Source organism: Corvus moneduloides, chromosome 2 (genome assembly GCF_009650955.1).
Source record: "Corvus moneduloides isolate bCorMon1 chromosome 2, bCorMon1.pri, whole genome shotgun sequence".
Classification (NCBI taxonomy): Eukaryota; Metazoa; Chordata; class Aves; order Passeriformes; family Corvidae; genus Corvus; species Corvus moneduloides.
The window spans coordinates 113636630-113662276 of record NC_045477.1 but is presented as its reverse complement, the minus strand read 5'-3'; the positions used below and the strand labels follow the sequence as shown (position 1 = coordinate 113662276).

At 35.7% G+C, this 25647-nt stretch overlaps 1 protein-coding gene across 10 annotated transcripts in view; it reads left to right on the top strand.

Moving 5' to 3' along the window:
• The window catches only part of DMD (dystrophin), a 1179964-nt gene that overhangs the window by 391646 nt on the left and 762671 nt on the right, over positions 1–25647 (top strand). For all 10 annotated transcript variants that reach the window (XM_032100882.1, XM_032100878.1, XM_032100881.1 and 7 more), the window contains one exon: positions 764–882. In XM_032100882.1, the coding sequence (XP_031956773.1) occupies positions 764–882 (119 nt within the window). The remainder of the gene's footprint in view (positions 1–763; positions 883–25647) is intronic.

The window sequence follows — 25647 nt, the reverse complement described above, 5'->3', positions numbered from 1 at the left end:
GTGTATTAACATCATTTATACCACAAATGGTGCAACTGCTAATACAAGGTCCCAGGTTGGGCATCTGAGCTATAATTCAGTTTTGGTCTTTCTGTCTTTTCCTGTAAGAGTATGTAAATTGTGATTTGGCAGTATTAGCATAAGAGTTGACCTCTGTGTTCTTACAGGTGTTTCCCAACTCAAATGTTTCTATGATTCTATGAATTTTTTAACCTATTGATGAATTTCAATCTGATATAACAGTGAGCTGGTAATCTCAGAAACAATTGCACTCTTAGAAATATTAATTGAAATTAAAAACTGGTGACTGGGGAGAGGAGGAAGGCTCCCAAATGGCATCAGCAGTTCTGTCCTGTTTGTCCTGCCACATGCCAGTCCCCATTGCATGGCCACAGCACCTGATCTTTCCCAACCAAGTGCTATTTGAGACTGGAATGAAAGAGCTAATATGCTGTGGGCATTGTGGGCAGTGACAGGAGCCCAGTGCTGTGGGGGAGAGCAGGTGGTCTGGGGATGTGAGGTTATAGGTTGTTGGGACTTGGTGGAGAATAAGAAATATGAACAATGTGATTGTGGTGGACATGGATGAGAACAGAATGCAAACCCATTAGAAACCGAGCTTCATTAGTCCCAGTGCCAATTAATACGAACTTACATGATGAAAATAAAAAAGCTGATACTGATGCATAGCTTTAGGAAATACATGAATAAATCTAAGATTAAAAAATAAGAAACTTATTTTTCCTTTTTATTTTTGCTGTAGACCGGACCTATTTGATTGGAATGCTGTTGCTTCTCAGCCATCACCTGTGCAACGATTAGACCATGCATTCAACATAGCCAGGCAGCACCTGGGAATAGAGAAACTCCTTGATCCTGAAGGTTAGTATAAATTATATTGTTTGGTGTTTGTTTTCTTTTCTTCTTTAAGTGGAAAAAGAGTTTTGCTATGCATTTGATGATAAATTAATTTGACTTTTTTTTTGGCAAAAGAATTTAACATTTTTCAAGATAAATTATAAACTGAAGCAAAATCCTTTACTTTTAGTGCTACCTTTGTGCTCTATTGAAATAGTGTAAAACTGCCAGTGTGTACATGCTCTAAAGCAATTTTTTTTAGCTTTGGGACCAGAGTTTTAATGTGCATGCACTGAATTAGACGTATCTCAGGAAGCTGTTGATTTCTGTTTTGAAGACTTAGAGCATCTGCAGCTTTTATATCTTCTGGAAAGATCTTGAGTTCAAGTTACCTTTTAATGTATATCTAAAACATGCATTCAAGCTCTAGATACTCATATCTTTTAAGTATGACTTATATTTATGTGCATATTGAAATTTTATCAGAATGACATGTCTCATATCACTGTAATTTAATCTTACATGTAATAGAGTTACCTTTTTTACCTTGACTATTTTTATACATCCTTAAGTAGTCACGTTTGAAAGGTTCCTTGTTTTTCACATGTTCTCTTGAATTTTGTACATTTCTATATATTCTCTGACATAGTTTCTGCATTGCTGATAGACTAGTAATTTTCCCTCAGAGGATATTCCTAAAGCATTCTTTACTCTAAGGCTATTGGAACAGCTGTTGTATTTCATATATATGTGTGTGTGTGTAGATATCTATCTATCTATCTATCTATACACACACACACTACAGACATACTCTTTTTTTTTTTTCCATACAATGATACCTTTACTGTATTTTCATGAAATTTCATATTAAGCCACTTATAAATGAGCTTTTCTATATGTTTGTGCTGTTCTCAATGACTCACTCATGGTGAGTTTTTCATGGGAAGAACTAGAATTTAACAAAATGCAAAAAGGAATCTAAAACATAGCATTGAGTCTCTTAATGTTTAAATATAGTTGGACATGTCTCAATTGTTAAGTAACAACCTTGTATCCCATGTATTTCCCTAGGAGAAATATTGAAAATATGTGTAGTTTAATGTCACAGCATTTCTTGCCTAGTGCACTCTTTCATTTCTAGAACCCAGTTTCGGTGAACCACTGGGGGAAGAAGAGGCTTTCTACATGCTAAAGCATGGGATTGATCTTGTAAACTCTGAATGAGATTGGAACTGAACACTGAATTGTGCAAGTTAATAGATGTAGTCACAGTGTTTTCTATAATTGGTTAAACTGTCTTCTTAAAATAGATTAGTGAATAAGTTATTTTCTGTTTGCAAGAGTCACTTCTGATTAGACACTTTATTCTGGTTTTGGCAAAGATGCTTGCGGTTGTTTAGCCAACAACTGAAATACTCTTAAACGTTGGTGGTTTTCCAAATCTCTGCTGTAATTATTTGCTATTCAGTGTTGTAAATCACAGTGCTGGCCACCTATTTATTTTTCCCCTCTGTAAACATTTCCAAAGGAAAAGTACATTTTGTACCTATTGGAAAGTATAAATATGTGGAACTAAACTGGTTTTTTTTGTGATAATAAATTTATTTCTAGATTGAAACCCAGAATTTCTGCTAAGTATGCAAGGGAGAAATCTTGTTTGAAGGTTCTAGAATATTATTTTCGTAATTTTACTTTGTATATTTATCAAGTCTCCTAATTAGGTACTCAAATATCTCCTAACACCATACTGTGTAACAATACCCTCTTCTCTGGCTGCAAAATGCAACTGTATTACAACAAAAAGGGAGTATGCAGTGGTGAAACATTATTTTCGTCTAATTTAATACCTTTCAAAACAGCACATGTGTAATTTGTGAGCACTTTAAAATTTAGTTTTGTTCATTAAATATCTGCTGTCTCAGTTTTGAAAACATTAAGTAGAAAGGAAGCCACTATTCAGTAAAGGCCTACTGTTCTGCAACCTATGTAGTAGTCATTAAAAAAAGGGTTTGGAGTTATTTGTGTTCTGAAATTACTGATGGTTGATACATGTTGAAACAGATGTTTAGGGAGTCTATCTTAGCAATTAAATTTAGAAAAGTAAATATTTATACTCAGCCAAACTTTGGTTTTCTAGGTTATGTATGAAGTTTTCTTTTTTCTGAGGTTGCTGATATTTAAAGTCTGTCCCATGAGAAATAGTCAGTTTATTACTGAGGTTGTTGATATTTTAAGTCTATCCCAGGAGCAGATTTTAAAACATTTTTCAGGATTTGGCCTCCACTTCAGTCATCAAAGTGGTAAAGATAGTTTACATCTACATATTTCTTGTAAAAGCTGTGTTGTGTAAGTTAAAGCTTTTGTATTTGGCTTCATACAGAGATGATCATTCCTGCTATTGTTCTTACTTACACTGGCTACTAGGAATGCTTTTTTTGTATCAGGGTCTATGTAGTCCTGCAAGGAGCTGGTAATTGCAGTGATCTCTTTGGGTCCCTTCCAATTCAACATATTTGTGAACTTTTTGATTGAATCCTGTCAGTGAGTGAAATGTAAGTAGGTTTAAATGTCTATCTGTTCATTACTGTTGCACTTTCATACTGTAGAGTATGAAAGATAACAAGGGGAAAATATAAGAACAGGTAGAGGAAATTTGTAGATGTTAGGAAGTTTTATTTAGAAGAAAGTTGTTAAAGACCTATATTTTAGTGGGCAGGATTCAAAAGGAAAAATGTATTTGCAAATGGAGTTTCTTAGGCCAAAGTATCCCTAAGTAATTCCTAATGACGTCCTGTCATAAGACATTTATGATTATGCAGGTAAGATATTTTAAATCTCAATAGTGCTCTCTGTGATCCTTTCAAAGAATAAATAGTTATTTTGCTTTGCTTGTTCAAAACTAGTATTTGTTGCCAAATATTAGTTACCCAAACCAGATCATTTAAATACTGATTTCTGGTCAGATTTGAATGGCAAAGCTAGCATATGGAAACCTTCTACTACAGTCATGTGCATTGTCTTTTATTGCTCTTTTTCTTTTTAATTAAAAATAAAACCTCTAGTTTTGATACAACTAAGGAAAATTTCTGACTGATTTGTCACACTTCTCTGATAACTGTGGTTTTCTGGATATAAATTTTGACAAAAAGATTTTGTCTGTTTTCAGTGTAAATAGTTGAGGTTGTTAATGTTTGTACTCTTGAATTTAGAGCATTTTTGGTATAAATAATTTTATCTATATTATATATAATATATATATTTATATATATATTATATTTATAATAATTTGGAACAATTTTCCAAATTATAAACTGCCTATGTTTCACACCCATTATTTTAAGCTATTCTTATGTCTCAGCATCAATTTGTGATGAAGATATTTGCCATTGACTTAAAATATCTCAAGAAAATTAACCAAATGATAATGGTATCTGTAATTTCAACTTGTGTGCCTTAAAGCTTAAATGATTGATCAAGCTGTTAAGATTAGTCTGCACCTTTTAAGAAAGTCTAACAAGCTGGGTTTACATTTTTAATTAGTTAAATGGTTCTTCGTAAACATTTTATCTGTACTGAATTTGTGGAGGAACATGATTCCAGTCTTCACAAACAAACTTCAGAAAATATACTAAAGGCTATTGTGTTCTTCGTTGTGTGTCCACTTTTTCTAGAGCATCTTTAAAAATTTCACCAAGCGAGGAATAGGATGAGCAAACAGCTCACTTTTTGTGGCCAGCAACACATAATAGTTACAGGTTATTGGCTGTATAATGGCTTTTATGTTTTACTTTGGCATAATGCCTCATTGGAGCAGAAGGATCTTTTGAGAAAAGTAGGGAGTTATCTCTCAGAAGGTGAATCTGGGAATAGATCTGAGCTGTCCTCTTTCCCCTTACAACAACTGAGTGCTCGTGTGGTAGCAGCAGAAGTGTTTGCGTGCTTCCTTCTAGCAATGAACATCTGATTCTTGGTTTAATGAACTTTTCCCTGCTGTCATTTTTGTGGGACTTGTGCTTGTTTGTGCTAGCCCAATAATAAATAGGCTCTGAAGTTATATAATGGCATTTCTGCTGTCCTTTTTTAGGTAATTATCCAGTTTCTTATACTTTGTGTAGCCTGATAAAAAAACCTCATTTAATCCATCCCAGTCACATTTTCTATGTTTTTCCTTAATTTGCACTGATGACGTGAGGTTTTGGCACCATTATTAAGTGATAATGAGACTCAGACGGTTTTTCATTTGATAACTTTTTTGTTTGATCTTGACTTCCTGTACTTCTGTATCTCAACAGTAATGGATTCTACCATATTGGAGTGCAAAAAAGAGGGGGGGAAAAAACCTGTCAGTATTGTAGCTCATGATGTTATTAACCCTGTCTGCACTCAATAATTATATACAGTTGTAATACTGGTTTTCAGTTCATTTTAATACCCTTGCTGATATGTCTTATGTTAAGGGATAATGAGAAATTTGGGGTTTTTTCTATTGTGCCATAAAATTTAGCACTGTTTTGCCTAGTACAGTGTCAAAGTTGGGGAGGGGGGGGGTGGGGGTGTTAATTTTTTTTTTTTTTAATGCAAGAGAGATACAAGTCATAAGAGATTTGTAATTTGACAAGATTTGATATCATGCTTTTGAGAATAGCCAAGAAAAATGCTGACTCAAGCCTAGAAATCATTATTTTAGTTGCACAAAATCCTTATAACAATTAGAAAATAAAATCTAAAAAGTATTGTTTTCTTAAGACTTCTTTTGGTTCTCAAAGCCAGTAATGGTTTTGGTTAAATAAGAGAAAAGTCTACAGGTTTCACAATAAAAAGTACAGCATTAACAGCACAACCCTTGCTTTACTGCTTGTTAGCACAAATTTCAGCTCTAATTCTGGACACGCCATCAAGTCACATCAGGTGCTTTGTCTTTAGTTTATAGCACAGCTATGAATGGCAGAACGAGAGCAGGTCTGTGGAAGTACCTTCAAAGCTAACAGTGGAATAGGTAAACTTTTATATGAATGAACTTGTTATATGTAGGTTTTCTAAATGCTTACTAGTTTGATCTATATTCTTGTTGTAATATTTCACTCCGCAGTTTCTTTTGATAAATATTTGCCCTCAAGATTAAACTGCATTTGTTCTTTACCCACTGTTAAGGTGAAAGTTCTGCTTTTTCTTTGAAGTCTTGAGCAAATAGAAATAGTCAACAAAAATAGTAAATTCACTAGACACCATCTAACACCACTTCATCTCCCATATTTGTGAGTAGATTTATTATTGTTTCTTTGGCCTGTGAGCAGTTGAATTAACAAGAGATGACTCAACAATCAGTAACTTTTACAGATTTCCATGGAAATAAATGGCTTGAAGGGTATTGCATTAAGAGACTGAAAGACAAAATAGGTCCTTCCTCTTATCAGTGGGAAAATCTAAAATAAGTGTGATTTATTTTGGAGCAGGGCACATACACTGCAAAAGAAGTCATAAGATTTTCTATTACAAGGGGTGTGCAGCTTATAATATAATTGAAATACTGAACTTGGAATTATAAAGACCTCTGTAGTAACCTTGCATTGCAGCTGCTATTGTAAGTAGCTCAGCAATGGTTAGCTGTGTATAAATGCATAGAAATGGGAGCTATGTTAAAATATGTGCAGAATCTAACAGGGGTGATACATATAAAATGTTTCATGAATAAAAGTAGGGATAGTATTAGTATAATGAAGAGAGAATATGTATCCTCATATTTACAGATGATTGTCATATTCGTCTTGGATTTTTAGTGATGGTGTAATTCAGACATACTACTACTTGTTTCTGTAAAACCATGTCCTGGCTTGTAACAATGTAATTTAGATTGATAAGCCTCAGTGACCATAGCTGTTGTTCATCACATGATGCTGAGAGAATTGTGGACAAGGTACTGGAATGACTTGAGTCATTTCTCACCTGGATCTCCTGCCCAGCTTCTTCCAAGGCGATAAGGAGCAGAATGAATCTGTGCTATCGAGCTACAGCAGGAATTGGAGTAGAAGGGAAAGATGGGCAGCAATATGAGTCTGCAGGCTGAACTCAGTGGTGAAACTGGGTGTTGCATGTACTGCAAAGAACACAGAGGTCTTAGTGCTGTGAGCCTATTTTTTGTCAATTTTTTGCTTTTCAAAAGCTTTGGATTTAGCACACTACCACCTCGTTCCCCCAGGCATGGAGACACATCAAAAAAAGCAATATTCTAAATACTCCTTTTCTTTACATCTAAATACTGCTTTTATAAGTGGCCTCCTGGTCTTGCTTAAGCAGATCATTTCCCTTCTTGGTGCACTGTCTTTCAGCTACATGGAAATTTACAGTTCTCCACCTTGCTTTGATTTTTTTTTTTTTTTTTTTTTTTGATAGGGTGGTTCTTTTTTTATTCTTCTGTTTTATTGTGTTGGTTTTTTTTGGTTTGTTGTTATAAAGAACATGAAGAAATAAAATAATTTTTCTGTGTTAATATTCTGCAATTACAATGCCTCAGAACACTGGCAAATTGTAGTAGTTGGTCTACTCTGACAATCATATATGTTTCTTTGTCACTACATCACAGTGTATGTAGTTTTCAGTCTGTCACTAATAATATTGTGTTTTAGCTTGTTTTTTTTTCCCCTAGATAAATCTCTTCTGTAATAATGTTAAAATATTAAGATTCAAATATTAATCTAGGTTCAATCTTGTGTTTTTTTCTTTGCCAAATTTTTCATGTGTGTTTTATGCTGGGACTTGATATGTCCTTAATCCATGCTTTAGGCTAGAATTAAGCATGCTTTTCTAAACTCTGTAAACTGATGAATTAAGCCCTTTGGAACAGTATACATAATTCTTGGTTGCTCAAAATAATCACTGATGGAAGACAACTGAGAAGAGATCAGCTAGAATTATTTTGTCTGATGCATCAAGGCAGAGAGTGAAATTAGTTTATGCCTGTTTTAAAATCACAAAGGAAGGAGGATTATTTGGGTAAATGTCCAGCATATAGTCTGAAAAGTTTCTGCTGGTGCATAGCAATGCATGTATCTTTATTGGATATTTTGCACATGATAATTTAAAAAAGATGTAAAAACATTATATTTTCCTAGCCAACAAAATTTCTGTATTAGATTTTAAATAAACTTCAGCTGAAGTAAGGAGATTTATCTGCTACAAGAAGTTATAGTCTACTTATTGTAACTAAGCAGTTCTTCAAACTAAGAATAGAGCCAGATATGCTTCAATATTAAAATACCAGTTCCTACAAAAATGTTCCATAATCTGTACCTTCAACACTGTAATACATGTACAAATATATCTATAATTTTAAAAAGGCTTTTTGAAAATAGAGATGGTTCATGTAAAAAATTGTGGAGTACGGGAGATGACACTTGGAGATGATTACTCTATAAAAATCTAGAGGAGGGCTTTGGTTAAAATTAATAAGCCCCCTCCCAGATTTGGTATCTTAATGTCCTTTAGTTTTGTTGTTGTAGTTAAAGTAAATAATTTGCTCTATTTAGAAAACCCATAGCCCACATTCAACTGTGAAGATACTCCTAGTTGTCTGTTACTGATTTGAAAAGCTGCTAAAGGGATTACTAATTTAAGGCAAGAACTCTTACAAGTATGTTAAGACTTCTGTATTTTTGTTTAGGTCACAAATGAAAGGATGATTAAGATATTTACCTGCTAGAATTGAATCATGTTAACTGGGGGCATTTGATTAAAATCTGTGGATTTGAAATAGAATAGGAGATAATAAGAGTTAATTATTTATACTTGCTTTGAGGCAGGCTACTCCCACTGACCCTCTATTATATGGAATCTTAGTTATTGTGCCCCAAGTGGAAATGCTGGACTTTCTCCTTCTGGTTCTTGTTATCTGAAGATCATTTGAAACGTGTTTATCCACAGGTGGTGGAAGAAATACCTTTGAATTGAAGCCTGTAGAAAAGAAATGGAAGGAAGAAATTAATACAAATCTTTGGGTAGAATTAATATAATTGAACTTTAATTTCTAGATCAGAATTTGACCTCTGAGCTGATTTCTTAGAATATATAGTCGTAGAAGATCCTATTTTTTGAGTTTCTAAGGTAAATGTTTTGGCTCTGACTCTGAGCAAGTCTAAACCAGTTTGTGTGCATAAATCCAACTTTGTGAGATGTATGCTAACCTTTAGCATGACTGTTCTTGAGATAAAAAAATTTATAAAGACCCTAAGAGAGATAATTCTCTCTATAATGATTTTCATCTTCAGTTGACATTCTTCCATAACAAAGAAACATATCTAAAGCCTAAATTAATTTCCTTATCTCAGTGTGTCAGTGTTAATCCTGCAGACAAGACATTCTGGCCACTGTAATAGCTTTCCTGTACAGATATCTGATCAGAAGAAAAAAAATCTTGAGAGAAGAATTTTCTCTTTTCTATAAAATGAGTATTATTTTCTACTGGTTCCAAAGAGAACAAAAAGTAATGCTTGAAATGATTGAATCTGGAAATAGAAAAAAGAATCACCTACCCTCAGGCAGTTCTTGCATTCTTAATATATTAAAATGAAAGTGTATTGAGAGCAGGACTACAGAAACCTGAAAGAGACGCTTACTTTTTCTCAGTTCCTTTTCATTTTCTTTTAGCCATGGCGTTCACTGTTAAAAGAGAAAGAAGTTGTATTATCATAATCTTCATAGGAGATGGTGAAGTTATTCAGTTTTTTGGTCTTTCTGGGAATTATTTGCTTTGCAAATAAGGGAAAAAACTGTTTCTAAATTGCTCTTTACTCTTTTGTTGTGAGTGATTTTCAGTGGCTTCACTGAAACAACATAACTTGAATAACCTTGATTCAGGCACAGATACTGAAGTTCAAACACGATTTATGGAAAGACTGAATGGCAAATGGCAGTCACTGATGTGGCACTTACAAAAAAAAAAGTTAAAACTAAGGGAGCAAGACACTGGGGAACGATACTTTCTCTGTTTTCCTTTTTTTTTTTTTTTTTTCTTTCTTCCTCTATTTCCATCTATTAGTTTTTAAACTGGTATCTTAATGAGCAGTGGCTTGGTGCAAAGAAACAGAAGAAAATGAGTACGACAAGACAATCTTGACATAAAAATTAGAACATCTTTTTTATTTTTGGTAGATATAGGAAGTACTCATTTTATAAAATGATTATGAAAAATTATGAAATAATTTCTGCCACAGTTTCCATCTGGAATCCAACCAAGAGAGTGATATATTTTGTTAGAGTGGTTATGGAATTACATTCAAAGAAGGTGTATTCTGTTTTCCTAGTAGTTTGCTTCAGTTTGTCGGGAGATTTTTGTTTTGTATAGTGTCTTGCAGAAAGCAGGTTATAGATTTATCTTCTACTCATTTTGATTCCTCTGTTTATCATAAAATTTATTGATATGTTATTTAGTGCAAGAATATCAATATAGGGAAAAAAATTGCTTTGAATTAGTGAGGTTTGTATCAGTAAAGTGTATTATGTCTTGTGTGAATAATATTTTTGAGATGTGACCCATAGGGATTACTCTGTCAAACAGCTTAAGTCACTCCTTAAAAATCAGCCTGAAATAAGGAGAAGCTACGTGAGCCATAACTAAAGCAAACCTCTGAATGTGAGTGGAGGGTGGGCTTAAAGAGAGAATGAAGGAGGTTTTTCAGTAACCCACAGTATGTTTTAAAAGCACACGGTTTGTAAGCAGGGATAAAATGGTGTGAATCAGTTGTAGTGCTTGAAATAAACTGACTTTGGAGCAAATGGACTGATGCTCCTGAAACTACTTGTTAATCACCAAACAGCAAGGGAACAAAGCTTATGTGCATTGGTAGTGGGCAAGGGATGATTGCTCTCTGGTATGTTTTCTGGCCATTTTATCCGCTTCGTGGAAATAGTACTTGTTTGCATTCTGGAAATGTGCTTGACTATGCCATGCTATGACTACACAGCTTTCCTTAAATAAATTGGAAACTTTCAAAAATTTTCAAAGTTATAAATATTTAATATTTCTACTTTAATATTTTGACATGATTAAGACTTCAGCGTTGGAAGCAAAGATGTCTCTTGTAACAAAGTCACTTAAATATAATAGTGGATTTAATAAAAACATCTGTATCAATGGCCAAACTGGAATATCATCAATCATGTTGAATTTGAGTACGTTAAGGCCATATGAAGTGGTTCTTGGTATTTTTTTATCCAAAGCGTGCATGTGGCTCTGAACCTGATGAAAAAATCACTTTTGCTCTTGTGTCTTTGCTGAACACCTTCTCCAGGAATCACTGTCAAACGATGCCTAAAAATTATTCAAATTTCTCCATTACTTACCATTATAATACACAATTTAAATGAGAATAATTGAAATCCCTCATTATTATAGTGGTGTTTTGCTGTGACAGCCTCCTTAATTTTCGCACAACCATGACTCCAGAGCTGCAATGGAAAAACAACAGTCGGTGATCTGCGTTCCTACATGGCTGAAAAGCATTGCTTGTGCTCAAAGCAATTAAAGCTACTGCAAACTGTAATTTGCTGCCCTTTTTCTTAGTTTCTCCAGACAGAAATCACCATGGGTCCTTTCTGTTCTCCATGGTCAGATTCCACGTGGAAGTGCATACATGTAGTTAGAGTGTGCCCAGAGCGTATTCTTGGACCCAGATGCTGAAAAGCAGTCAGGGGATTAAGCATTTTGCAAGCAGCAATGACTCAGTTCTGGAAAATATGGAATTGAAAATTGCATTAAATGCTGGAGAAGAAAAAAACAAACAAAGCAAAACAGGAAAATTGACCACCTTTCATCAATCAGTGTGTGCAGGGAGCAAACATAAACAAGACATATTCTGAATGCTTCTTTAAATAATGCTGTTTAAAGCTATTGCTGTACAGGAAGGTGTCCTAATTGAAAGACCTATCTCTGTGAAGGACAGTGTAGAAAATTATTGAAACAGCTCTTAGTTTTTTTGCATGGAAATTACAATTTTTTTAAGTGATGAAACTTCCTAATTTTTTTGGAAGTTCTTAATGGTGACAGAAAAGCTGGACTGCCAACATTAAATACACAAATGAGTGTAGAAGGAATATTTTTTTAGGGCTAATATGCCCTTTATAGTAGAGGTTCTATATAATAGAGAAACCTGCAAAAAATCCTCTGCCAACCTAATTCTCATAAAAATTATTGTATTTGTTTGGCAATTTCAGAACTTACAAACAATAAATCTGAAGTTTAAATTTACTTAAAAAAAAAAAAAAAAAGTAGCTTCTATTCAAAGTTTCTGCTTGTATTTTAATTTACCTGAACTGAGAAATCATTAATTGCTGACCCCTGTGTCCTCCTTGCCTCAGTGAAGGAACTGGGTGGAACTTGTGTCAATAACGACTGAGGAGAGGTGTCTGGAATGAAAAATAGGAACGGTAAGGAAGTAAAGCAAGGTGTTTGAAATGAAGTGAGCCTGAAAGTGAAGGTCGGCCTGGCAAAGGTATTTTGGGGGGAAAGTTGTATTTCCCTAAATAGCTACATGTAATTTTTTGTTTCTCAATAATTAAGTCAGTATTTAAATTTAGCTTTTGCTATATGGCAATAAATGAACCCAAATGGCCTGAACTGAGTCTGTTTTGCCTGCAGCAGTAACTGGTAAGTGATTTCACTGTCTATTTTAACACATAAGTTTTCTCACTTTTGTACTTTGCTTTCTCCCCTGTCCCATGGGCAGTGAACCTGCTTATGGATGGGGCTTGTTTGCCAGCCATGGCAACCCACAACCCCCAAACATAGCAAATGGAACTAAACACAAGTGTAATCCAAATCAAAATGGATGTTGGTTAGTGCTCTATCCTTGACTTTTATTTTTTGAACTCTTTCGTTGCTCAGGTGATAATTCAGGATTTATTTGGCCTCTGAAAGATAAAACTATTTTGTCTTCCCCATCCCTGAGGGAAGCTGTCATATAGGTGTGATGGCTGCCAGTGCCTGGGCTATTTGTAATTGCCAATGCCCTCCTAAGGTCAAGAACTATAAAACCAGCATTGTTGCACCTGGGACCAAAGTCAGAAATACATTTATGCTTCAATTTTGTATAACTGGGAAGGTGTTTGCTTTTTCAATGTCTTCATGACCTACAAGGCCATAATAGTATAAGATTTATTTAAGTGAGTTATACTGAATATGATGAGGGAATGGTGTGTATGTGGCCTTTGTTTACCTCCTGATCTAACTTTTGTAAATTCTGCATTCCTCTGCTTCTCCTGGGTGACTACGCACACCAATAGATTGCCTCCAGGAATATTAATTCTCTATTTTTGTTTTGCCTCTGTTTTGCGAGTTCTTTTACTCAGAGTTCAGATTAAAATGCAGGAGATGCCAGGCTTTTCTTCAGACTGAGATGTTTGTTATTTTCCTATCTATGGTACAGCTGCACAGGATGTACCTCTGAGTTAACAAGGAGGGAAAGGTCCTGAGTTCTAACTTCCAAGGCCATTTAAAGCCCAATCTATCCAATTATGGAATGCCAACTAATTTATTTTTACTTATAATCCAGTAACTAGTTATTCATGACCTGCACTGTGGGTTTTTTGAACCAATACCAAAACACCCAGATTTGTGAAGAAGAAGGAAGAAAGAAGAAGAGCAAACCTATGCCCAAAATCCTCCATCTTGTTACTAAATCCCATAAACCTAAATTTTCTACATCTCTACATATTCCACCCAGTGATACAACTTTAATTACACAGCAACAATCTCAGTGTTATCACACAATCTGGGAAGCCTTTCCCAAGGCCCCAGGTCAAATGCCATGTGCTTTTGAAGATCATTGCCTGTCAGCACTGAAAGACTGAAATTCTCTGAACCCAGGATTCCAACACAGGAAGATAATTGTCCTTTAGAAGAACAAGCTTAATATTTATAAACTGATGTGTTAGATATTCTTGCTTGTAAAGAGTGATTGCTGACAGGAGCAAACTTCCAGAAAGTTACCCTATAAGCTAGTGGAATTCCATCAGTTGTAATCCGAGGACACCTGAAAGTCTGTACAAAGCTCAGATGCATTGCTGCTCTATGGCCTCTACAGTAACTGCATAATCACTCTCCCAGTGTCACTAATTAATGATGTTTTATTAATCAAGGGGGTTTTGCATGTTTATTAAAAGAACAGATTCTGTTGTGAAATGAAAAGAACTTAAAAGAGTTTTTAAGGAGAAATCACATGCAAAGGAAACACACAGCATTAAAATATCAATATGCATTGAATTCTTCTCAGTCATAAATGGTTATCACGTAGAAAGTATCCAGGATGGCACAGCAGAACTCCACCATGCTTTTCCCAGCTTACATGTGCTACTTCTAGCGCTGGTTTTTGGCTGTACCTTATTCTATAATATTTTTTACTGTATGCATAAATGTATAAATTATACCTTTTCTGTGCTTAATATTCTGTGGGTTTGATTATTTTTTCTATAGCTTAGCACTGCTTTTGTCTTAAAACAGTTTCTGGGAGTTAAATATTAGGAATAGAGAAAATACAAGGAATATTCCAAAGTTACCTATTGTGTGTTCTTATGTGCTTTGGCATTAATATTCAGAATTACTACATGTAAAGTTAAAAATAAGTATTTGACATATTCGACCTCTGAAATTTAGATTGATCTCATCTCTTTTGACCTTCTGTGTATGTGAACTGTATATTTGTATAGGTGAAACGTTATTGAACCATGGCTTTAGCTCAATGAACTGAGACAAGTATTTCTTCTGCATTAGGAATGCACAATTTACCTTTAACTTTAGAAAACAGCAGTCTTTCAAATAGTGTAAAGAACACTGGGAGTGCTTGCCTGAGTAACCTTTTATTTCTCTCTCTCTTGCATATGATGTGGCCAAATGCAAAGAGGTACTGTTCTAGTTTTAAAATTGCTAGCTAGAAAATTCCTGTTTCTAAATGGGAGCAGTCTTGGATGCTGAGGGGTGGTACATATGTGAAAATTATGTTGATGAAAAGTTAATTAGCAGGCGTGAAGCTTTTTTTATTCTTTTCAGTGATCTTTTCCATTTAAAATTGATAGATAAAATTAATTTTCTTTAAAAATAATGCTAGGAGGCTGCAGCTTTCATAAAATTGTAGATGGCTAATAAAAAGTACTACTACTGACCATAAAATAATATACTGAAATGAAAACCTCATGGAATTGCCTGCAGACATGTTTTTCTAGCAAGAAATCTTTTCTGACCTGAATATATCCACGAAATTCATGCCACAGAAGGTTGTTGTTTTCCAAGGAGAATTCCTTTAGAGCTACACCTACTCAGTATCAGTCATGTTTCCTTTCCTTTTCCAGCACTTTAACTTAACAGCATTTAACTTAACCGATCACTTAAGTCAAACAATTTAGTGAGGGATTCATATAGATTAAGTATTTACCATAGCACAACAATACCTTACTTGCAAGCCTAATTTACAAATCTGAAGTAGTACATAAGAACCTAGGAGAACAACATTTCTAGTGCATTTGATACAGCATATGCACACTTGCATGCACATAGAAAAAGGAGTCTGTACGTGGTACTTGTGAAAAGTTCCCCTCAAATTCAGTGAAATACTCTCTTTGGATGCCTTTGCATCTTTTCACTGGGTGAAGGGTTGAGCTTTGAGGATTTGGGGAATATCAGCCCAGGATTCCTCGTTGTTCAGTGATCTTCCTTAAGGACTCCTCTAGCTCTAGGAGACAACCAGCTCAGAGGGAGATGCTGGTCATAAACATCTTCAAAAATTCATGACATTTGGGAAAAGCTCCCTGTGACTGGAAAAATGTAAAATGTCACAGCTGTCTTCAGAAAGGACAAGGAAGATGATCCAGAAATCTACAGTCTCCTCTGCCTCTACTTTGTCATCAGGAAGATTATGGAACCAGCTCTCCCAGAAACTGTCCAGATGAATGGATAATCAAAAAGTGATTGGAAACACTATTCCTGGACGTTCTCCTCTGATCAGATGGATAGTGCTTGTGATAAGAGGAAATCAATGAATATTTTTTACCTTGATTCTAGCAAGACATTTCATAGTATCCTTAAAGCCAAAGCAGTGAGATGTGGGTAGAAAACTGGCTAGATTTCTGGTTTAAAAAGGTTGTGATCAGTGGTACAAAATCCAACAGGTGGCTGGTGTGGCTGTGCTCCTCAAAGGTGGACAAGGGGGGATGATAATGTTTTAGTGTCTTATGATCATTACCTGGGTGATGGGAGGAACTGCATGGCAACAAGTCGGCAGATAATTCCTGACTGAATACAAGTCAGCAGGTCTCACTTGCAGCAATGAAGTCCAACAACATATTCAGCTGTAAGAGTGAGAATGTAGCTAGCAGTTTGAGGGATGTAATTGCTCACTTCTGCTCCGAGTTTGAGTCCCATTTGAGCATACTGTGCCTTGTTTCCTCTAGCTGGTAATGGTCACAGACAATTTCAGTGTGGGAAACTGTATCAAATACAAATTCAAATAAGTCATTTAGGTTCTCAGCAATTGCTTTGTTGTCTTTACGTGCTCCTGTTGTGCTGATCCTTTCATTCTGCAAAACCTCTAGAAGGGATCTGACTCCTGAGATATTTGAGGGAAGATTTATTAGTAGTTTTCATATGTTTTGCTCTTTGTTCCTCCTGGGCCAGTCTTTCTGGTTTTTTACACTAAGCCTGCCAGAATTTATTATCCATTCTGTTTTCTCTATTTGGACATATGAGCTTCTTGAATTATACTTCTGGTAAGTGCTCTTCAGCCCTCTTGATTTGCTCTTATTATGTCTTCATTTCTCCCTTCCATCTCCACTTTCCAAGGTGATGCTCCCTGCTCCCTTGTGATTAAACCCTGATCTGCTTTTGGATTTTTTCTCTTGAATCTCAATCTGGCAAGTGATAAATGGGCACTGTGCTGCCTGTGTGACAGGAGTTACGAGCTGGAAGGAAACATTTAGACTTCCTTTGTTTCTTTAGCAACTGTTATTTGTAGTCCTAGCTTCTGTCTTCTACAGTAATTTCTCTTTCTCACTCGCTCTCTGAAATTGTTCTCTTGCCACTCTTCTGCTTGCTAGCTTAATGAGATTCAGTAAGTAATGGTTTATCTCCTCTCAAATATTATTTTTAATCTGTTCCTTTTGGGGGTGTTGGGGGATGGTTAAATATTTTTAAAGAAGTGAAACAGTAATTAGTTACCTTAAATGCAGAAATATTGTTTCTAAAAATTTCTGAATTAAATTTATAAGAACAATGGTAGATAAAGACAGATTGATTTTTTTTCTGCCCCTCTTTTCTCTTCATCTGTCTTACCTTTAGCAACTCCTGTAGAGTTAGGTTTTTTGTTTGTCCCTGGGCCACTGAAAATATAAGGTAATCATCCTAAATTGATATAACAGATCTAAACAGAATGTCACCAGGATTAGAAAGAGCCCAGGCTCCAATTAAAATGTTGGAAGATCTTCACCTTATGCTGAGAGTTAAGGAATTGCCATGGGTTTATGCTTCATTAGTACAAGATTTCATGCTGCCATGTGCTGACTAAGAATTAGACAGAGGGGGAAATCCTCTGTTCGTCATCCATTACAATGTTAGAAGACTCAGTTTTTTCCAGTGGTAATTCTAACATCAGTGAAAAGCTGAATCCAGCTCCAGGTAGCAGGACACAGCATCTCAAATGGTGCTAACCTCATTCTTTTCTAGTGCACCCCCTGCAGAGAACACAGACATCAGTCAATGTTTATCAACGTGAAATAGATCAGATGCAGTAAGAGGTAGTGCAAGCAGATAGGAAGATCTTGTTCATGGCATGATGGTCTCATGTCAATTGTCTCATACCAGCTTGGCAGGTAGAATTTCTCAGTTTGCAAGAATAATTCTTTCAAATCCAATCTTCTCTTGAGACTTATTCAGAAAAAAGCCCCTGATTTTTACCAGCCTCACTGAAGGTAGTTGTTAAATTCTCTACTTTTGTTTTACCTCTACCTCGCGAGTTCTTTTACTCAGAGGTCGGATTAAAATGCAGGAGAAGCAGGGTTCTTCTTCTAATTGATGTTTATTTTTTCTTATCTATAGCACAGCTGCACAGGATGTGCCTCTAAGTTAAAAAGGTAGAAATGGCCCCTGAGTGCTACCTTCCAAGATCTTTTAAAGTCCAATCTATCCAATTATGGAATGCCAACTAATTTATTTTTACTTATAATCCAGTAACTAATAATTCATGTTCCGTACTGCGGGTTTTTTGAACCTGTACCAAAACACCCAGATTTGTGAAGAAGAAGGAGGAAAGAAGAACAAACCTATGCCCAAAATCCTCCATCTTGTTACATATAACCCAGAAACCTAAATTTTCTACATCTCTACGTATTCCATCCAATGATATAACTTTAATTACACAGCAACAATCTCAGTACTATTACATAATCTGGGAAGCCTTTCCCAAGGCCTCAGGTCAAATGCAGTGTGCTTTTGAAGATCACTGCCTGTCAGCACTGAAAGACTGACATTCTCTGAACCCAGGGTTCCAACAGGTAGTAAGTACTTTTCTGATATAGAAGGAATTGAAAGAGTATTCTTGCTCTGAAGTCAACACATTTTGTCAAGAACATAATTTTTTTCTGTTTAGAAGAAAGCTGAATGAGGATTTCAGGTTTTGGGAAAGACCCATGACTAGGCCTGACTTCTAAATTATGCCTGAAAATGAAAGATGCTTTCAAACATCCAAAGTACCAGAAATGTGGAAAACATTGGGATTTTCATTAAGAGCTACAATTTAACTATTACACAGGGTTTAAGTATATAATTTTATAATCTTACTCCTTCTACGTAATGATATTGCAATTATTGTTTCTTGGTTTTGTTTTAAAGAACTACTTTTCCTAAATTGGATGAATAGTGAGCTGTGCTCTTATTGAATGTTTAATCTACAAAACTCATTAAAATATTAATTAAACCTTGTAAAAATCCCTGTGAGGACTGTACACAAGCATTATCATTCTTTCACAGATGGTAAATGCAGTTAATATTTCTCCAGTAGTGTTAGAGAACTTTTTATCCAGGAGTCCGTCCAGTTCTGTTAATTTGTTTTTTCAGCTAAAGCCTATCATCACTGAGATAGCTGTGAAGTGGAAAAAGCATTCTGATTGTAATAGGCAGTTATATCTACATACTTCCAATTTGGTATCACATTTGCCTAATATGTTGCTCTGAATTCAAGATGATTTATTTCAAACTTCAGAGGAGTTTAGTTTTGGTCATGGATGAGCTACTTGTAATCCAATTGCTAGTTTTCTGAACATGGGCTGTTGTTTAGCTGAGCAGAATCAAACTGCTTGATACATGATTTAATAAAACAGTAGAGTGATGTTTGATCCAGTCAGCCATCCTTTGAATTAAAATTGTAGCTTAAAATTGCTTAGAAATAAGTATCAGAGGATGGAAAACTTTTGGCATTTAAAGTGGAAAATATTATTTGATATGCATTCTTGAAATGTCTAAATTACTTGAAAATTAAATTATAAAATAGGCGTATGAAAGTTGCAAAGAAATTTATGAACAAGCTATTTATTCTTTAATGTTTTGTATTGCTTTAAATCAGGCTCTTCAGAATATTTCTTAAAAGTGGACAGAAATTTAATTTGGAGATTGGTTTACATCAAATCTGATTCCATTTGCATATTATAATAATGTGGAACTAATAGAGATGCATCTTACATTATATGCTAATGATAAATATAGTAAACCAGCCATCATAAGGCAACAGTACTTGATCATATAGCTCTTGTCCAGGAACTCTAACTTTTTATAGGACCTAGTCCTTTGATCTACTGTATGGCTTTCTGTGAGAGTTAAATATACATAATAATCACTACTACCTGAGTTAAGTTGCTCTGTATCTGTTGGGAAGAAGGAAGGTGTTTTATAACTAGAGCTTCGCACATCATCTGGAGGTGCTCAGCATCGCTGAAAACCAAGGTGTTGTTTTATTTTAATTCCTACAGTTTGGGTCCTTTAGCTGTGTTTCAGTGGTGTGCAATGAGAGCTGCTCCAGCTGAACTGCTGTTCATGGGTCCTGTGACATCTGCTCATCCCATGCTGTCCCTCTCCTGTCAGTCAGCACGAGGAGAAGGATGGGCTCTGGCTCTGTTACCTCTGCTTAGACGGACACTTGTAGTGCCTCGTCAGATCATGTGTTTCAGTGTTGCTGCAGCGTGGAGCATAAGAAAACAAAGCACTCTCTCAAATGTATCCTGCTCTCAGTGGGCAGATGCTCGCTCAGGATTATGAAGAAGTGTCCCTTTTTCAAAGAGACTCCAGGTTGCTCTGAAGTGTCAGGTGTAAATGGAAAATGGATGGGTATAGGATGCTTCCTGAAGGCACTCATCCTCTCTGAGTTGTACGGGCTGTGAGCTTGGCATGAAAGAGCATCAATCCTGTTAAATACAGACTGACAGTAGTAGCAAGGTTACTATAATTAATTTGCTATTAGATATATCAAACTTCATGTACATTTGCTTGTGCCGTGCTTTTGTATTACAGGTATTGCACTGGGAAATGTTGGATACAATTGGTATTGGAAAGTTTTCTGTGATAAATTAAAACAAGGAACTGCAGAATTATTCTGCCATGAGCTATAGTGACTCGTGACTTTTAAATCTTTCCTTCACAGTGTGTTCATCACCTTTCTCCAGTATAAATTTACTGTATAATCAACTATCACTCCCCTGACAAGTATTAGTCTCTTAGAAACTTATCAGAGGCTGACAAGTGCCAGAATTCACCCTCACATTTCTGTTACTGAAGCAACCAGACACTTGGCTTCAGTGCCTGTAATATTGTATAACACGTTATTTTAACCTACAGCTTGGCATGGAAATTGTTTTTAATTGTTCAGTTGCAAATAAACATGTAGTTGTAAATATGACTCTTGATGATGTTTCCCTGCATTGGCTTGTTTTAACAGCAATAACAGAATAATCAGATTCTGTGCCACTTGATCCTAATGCTAAGGGAATGTTCTAAGATTCTGTTTTGCTTCATATCTGACAACACCCTGGGCTAAGTAAACTAAGTTAATTTTAAAAAAAAAGCTTAACCAGTTGTGTAAGCATAATTCAGTGTACCAGTGTATGTTAATATTTTGGGAAAATGCCAGCCATTAACTGTATGGAGCTTACTTATTATGTCTATAAGACTTATATGTAAGACATACTTACAGAATGCTTTCCCAGAAGACATTGTCAAAACACATAAGGATGGATTCCAAATTCACTACCTATTATTTGTACCATTCTGGGGGATTCTTCCACAGATCCATTTCTAAGCCCTTTAGAGATAGTAAAGCAAAGATGATAATCTGGTTTAGTTATGACTTAAGTAAAGAAAAAAAATTAACACTTTTTTGCTATTTTGTTTAAAACTCAAGGATTTTAGGGTGGCTGTCAACCTTGTTTTATATATTTTTAGATCTCTCTGCTTATTTCCTAAACTGTGTTATTTAAAAGGAACCAAAACATTTTAGGATTTAATTCTATTTTGATTTGTTCTCTTGTAATGTGTGCAATGGCATGGTCGTTAACAGTTATGTTCTTGCTTTCCTAGGTAATTATTGCAACTAATGTAAGTCTACATTCAAAATTGAAGAAAGGCTTCGATTATTAATTTTTTATTAGCCTTTTACACAGCTCCATGATGTGTGACTTGGCTCCTTGGACTAAAATTAGAATATAAAACTAAAAGAGAAATTCATTTCTTTAAGGTCATGGAGCAGCACTGTGTGCCTAGAGAGCCATAACACAGACCTCTATAATGGCTTTTTGAGCAGAGCCTAATACAGGAAGAAATTGCAGCAAGGCTCTTATGCCAAGAGCATCCAGTTAGCTGAATATAAATAGGCATTTTACATATAGAAATATGGGCAGCAGAAATGCTCAAGTAAGAGTTTACTATTTTGCAAACAAAGGCTCTTAGTCTGTGTGGAACCTGTTCCTTGCTTTGTGTAGTGGCTTTGCAAGTCAGTGGGTTTCCATATCTGGGGGCTGTTTATAAATGCAAGATGTAACTTCTCTCTGAAAAAGCTGCCACCAATCTCTTTGGGACTATAATGGCTTATTTATTTGTCAAGAGTCTTGCTTGTTGATTATAAGGAATTAAGAAAAATTGAGCTACTTGCTCCAACAGAGCAGTTAATATACTGCAGAGTGTGATGGTTTACTTTTCCTCTTTTCCACAAGGCTCTTTTCCCTTCTGGTTTAGTTACCTTATTTTAATTTTCTGTATTGTGAAATTAAAAGAGAGCATTACTTCAACAGCCAGTAGTATTCTTATAGAATGCTTTATAAGTCTGTGGGAGGGTACAAGCTCAGAGCAATGCTGATTTTGATGGCTTTTTAACTCAGCAAATCACCTTTAGTGCATAAATCCTTTAGGGGGTGTATACACCTTATCACAAGCTGGGCTTGAAGAAACAAGAACTTAGTTTGGTGATTTATTGAATGTAACCACTTTTCATAGAGTGTGGGAAAGCTGCAGTACTGAAATCCCTTTAGAACAGTTCTTCCTCATTCCTGTTCATTATAAATAATTGTGAAACAGGTCCATCAGGTGCCATTTCAAAATATCGGCATCTGCCATCAAAAATGTTTACAGTAATTTAATACTTCACTATGTTTAAAGAATTGGATGTGCAACAGGAAGAATTGCATTCATAGTCACACAGAATTGTAATAGAAATAGTGCACAATGAAATTGGAAAAAAAAAGTGTTGATGTGATGAAGGAAGAAATAAAATCTTTGATAACCCAAAAATGAGAGTATCCTTCTATCTGGCAATTTCAGTCTGTTACAGCATTTCTATGCTATGTTTGGAGACAAGATGAACAAATAAAACTTTATTTGTATACCATTAACTTATATGAAATGCTTATTTTAGAGAAAATATACCTTTTTTTAAAAAGAAATTTGTTTGCTTTGATCAGTAGCTTAGTGATAGCTGGTTTTAATTTGGTAAATTGGTTTTAGACAAGTGGAATCACAAGTATAATTTTCTGGTGTTAATCTGATTTGATGGTATCTCTATTTCAGTCAGAAACTGGACAGTGGTGTTGCAGACACAGGGAAGATTTCACAGCATTTTTTAGCCACTCAGCTCTGAAACAGTCTCGTTCCTTCCTTCCGCACTGTTCCTCTCCACAGTGAAATGGTTAAGAGACCTTAACTGGTTGATAAATATCTATTCTGGTTTTGGTTTGGGTTTTATTTTGCATTGGTTTTATTACGGCTTAGCTTTAGAATCTCCTCTTTACGGACTGAGATAACATGCTAGTGAATTCTCAAAGCAAACAGTTAGGATAGTGCAACATTTGAAAGGTAGGAATTGCAAAAACTGTCCCAGCTTCATTCCTTAACCTAAGGTTTAGAGATAAAACTGTTGTGAAACTGCATGCTATGTTTAAAAATTTTCAGTCTGTCGGTTTACTTCCCACAAATACATGTACAGAATTTTTCTTACTCAGAAAGCAAGCTGTAGATTAAGAGAACATTTTCTTGATTTTTCCTGTTGCAAGAGGTGCTTACTAATATCCACTTTGAAGTCAATGCATGACTTGTTTACTCTTAATTCCTTGGATCATAGGGACAAACTGTCCACATCAGAGTGCTTTATTAGTCTTTATTTTTCCACTTAAATATATATTTAGCTAATACTTCTTAGAATATAATCAGTACTGTTAGCCACTATATCACTATATAGTGTACAGAATAATAATAGAAATGTTTTGGTATTTTCATTGATTTTAATGCTTTATGCATCTTGGCAATATGCTGAAATTTTCATGTTTTATATCACTGCAGTTATTTTGTAGATTCACAGATTGTGTGGCCAAACTGAAATGTTAACATGGTCTGACTTTGTGTATACTATGGATAAAAGAACTTTATTTGGTAACTTACAGGTAAGCCCAACTTTGACTTGACCTATGGCTTGGGTTTAAGGAGGCATATATCTGTCACCTGTCTATGTATGGGTACCTCTGAAACCTTACTAGAAAACTGGATGGCTATACTTTTCTTTTTAAAGACCTATGGATTAAACTGTTTATGGGAGGCTACTGTGATTTTATGTAATGCTTCATTTTCTCAAAACATTACTCAGAATTAAACCAGATGCCATCCAAGTTATGAATGAATTTTAATGTTTGTAAGGAGCATAATCAATGTACTCTCAGGTACACGTTATCTGTTCAGGAAATGTTTCATAGTGTTCATCAGTATAAACTCTGGTTGCTCATGTAAGAGGAAAATTACTATTCCCTACTTATTTTTTTATTACTCTTAAATTCTTCTGAAGTAGGTTGGGTGCTGCTGTGATTCTTTTGGCTGCCTCTGTTTATTGTGCTCCTACCCCTGGTATATCAATCCTTTTTAAGCAGTTGAGTTGGTGCTTGATGCTCCCTGAGTGGCAGCTCTGGATAAGATGTTTAGGGGTAGCTGATAGCAATCAACCTCTGGCTGCTCTTTTGGAACTGACAACAGCAAAAGCCTGCAGCAGAGGTTCGCACAAACTAACCTCAACAGCTTGCAGATGATCTCTGGAAAAGTTATCCCCTGAAGAAGAGCCAGTGAAACAGGTGAGGAAGATAACTCCCTGTCCCAGGAGGCATCAGAGACAGGCCAAGGTGAAGAAAAGGAGGGTGATATTTCCTGGAGAGTGTCTCTCGCAGGAGATGGAGGCATTCCTCTGCAAACCTGACCATGTCTTGAGAGGTTTGTTGCTTGTCAGCCACTTGGATCCAAGAGACTTCAGAGAGTCTCCCAGAGCGTGTTTGACCCTCAGGCTATTCCCCCTCGTTCATTTATTTGGGCACTAATCAATGGGTAGTGCCTGTGTGTCTAAAGAGTGACTGCTGAATTCTTGTGAGGAAGGGCATGGTGCCTACAGGGTGCTCTCCTCTGTCCTGCTGGTAAAGAGGAACAGCTCAAGGAGGACTGGGCAAATTTTCAGATCAACATTTGTCTGTGTATTTCATGCCACAGATGAGGATTTTGGCTTTTTTCACTGTGGGGAACTCTTTGAGGAACAATGCCTGCTGAACAGGACCAGGACTGTCAAAGTGGAAAAAGAACATCTTTGACAACAAGCTTCTGACCTTGTGACAAGGGCTTTAACCTAATTGTGTCAGAGATGGGGTGCAGTAAGCTGAAGAGAGGGGCAGGAACATAGGACAATGAAGTTTTTCAAAAACACTTCTGCGATGAGGTGTTTCATCTTCCTTATGTAAAAAACAGTACACAAACACACATGAAGTGGGAAAGGTGGACTTGGAGGTCCGTGCACAGTTGCAAAGTTTTTATCTCACTGAGAGTCCAGCCACTGGGACTGCTTTCATGACTGGGGTGCTGAAGGAAACACGGAGCCAGAAGGTGGGGAAGAGAGGTTGTGTCCTATGCAAAATAGGGGCTGGAGAAAATGCTGGGAAGGGAAATAGATCAGCCAATGTAGCATCACTGCATTTTCAACAATTTAAATAGAATATTATCATTGTGCATGTTTAACTTTTTAAACTGTTCTGGAAGTGAAGATTGCCAGTTTATCTTTAGATTGTGTAGGCAACATAATTTCTGTATGTAACCTGGGGAGGTTTTGACATTGGTGTGAATCACAGTTCTTTTATATCCATATTCCTCTGCTGAGATTCCCTTTATGAGTGATGGACTGAAAATTTAGAACTTATTTTTTCATTTACTCCCTAGGAATTGAATTGATACTACTGACATATTGCTTATTGACTACCCAC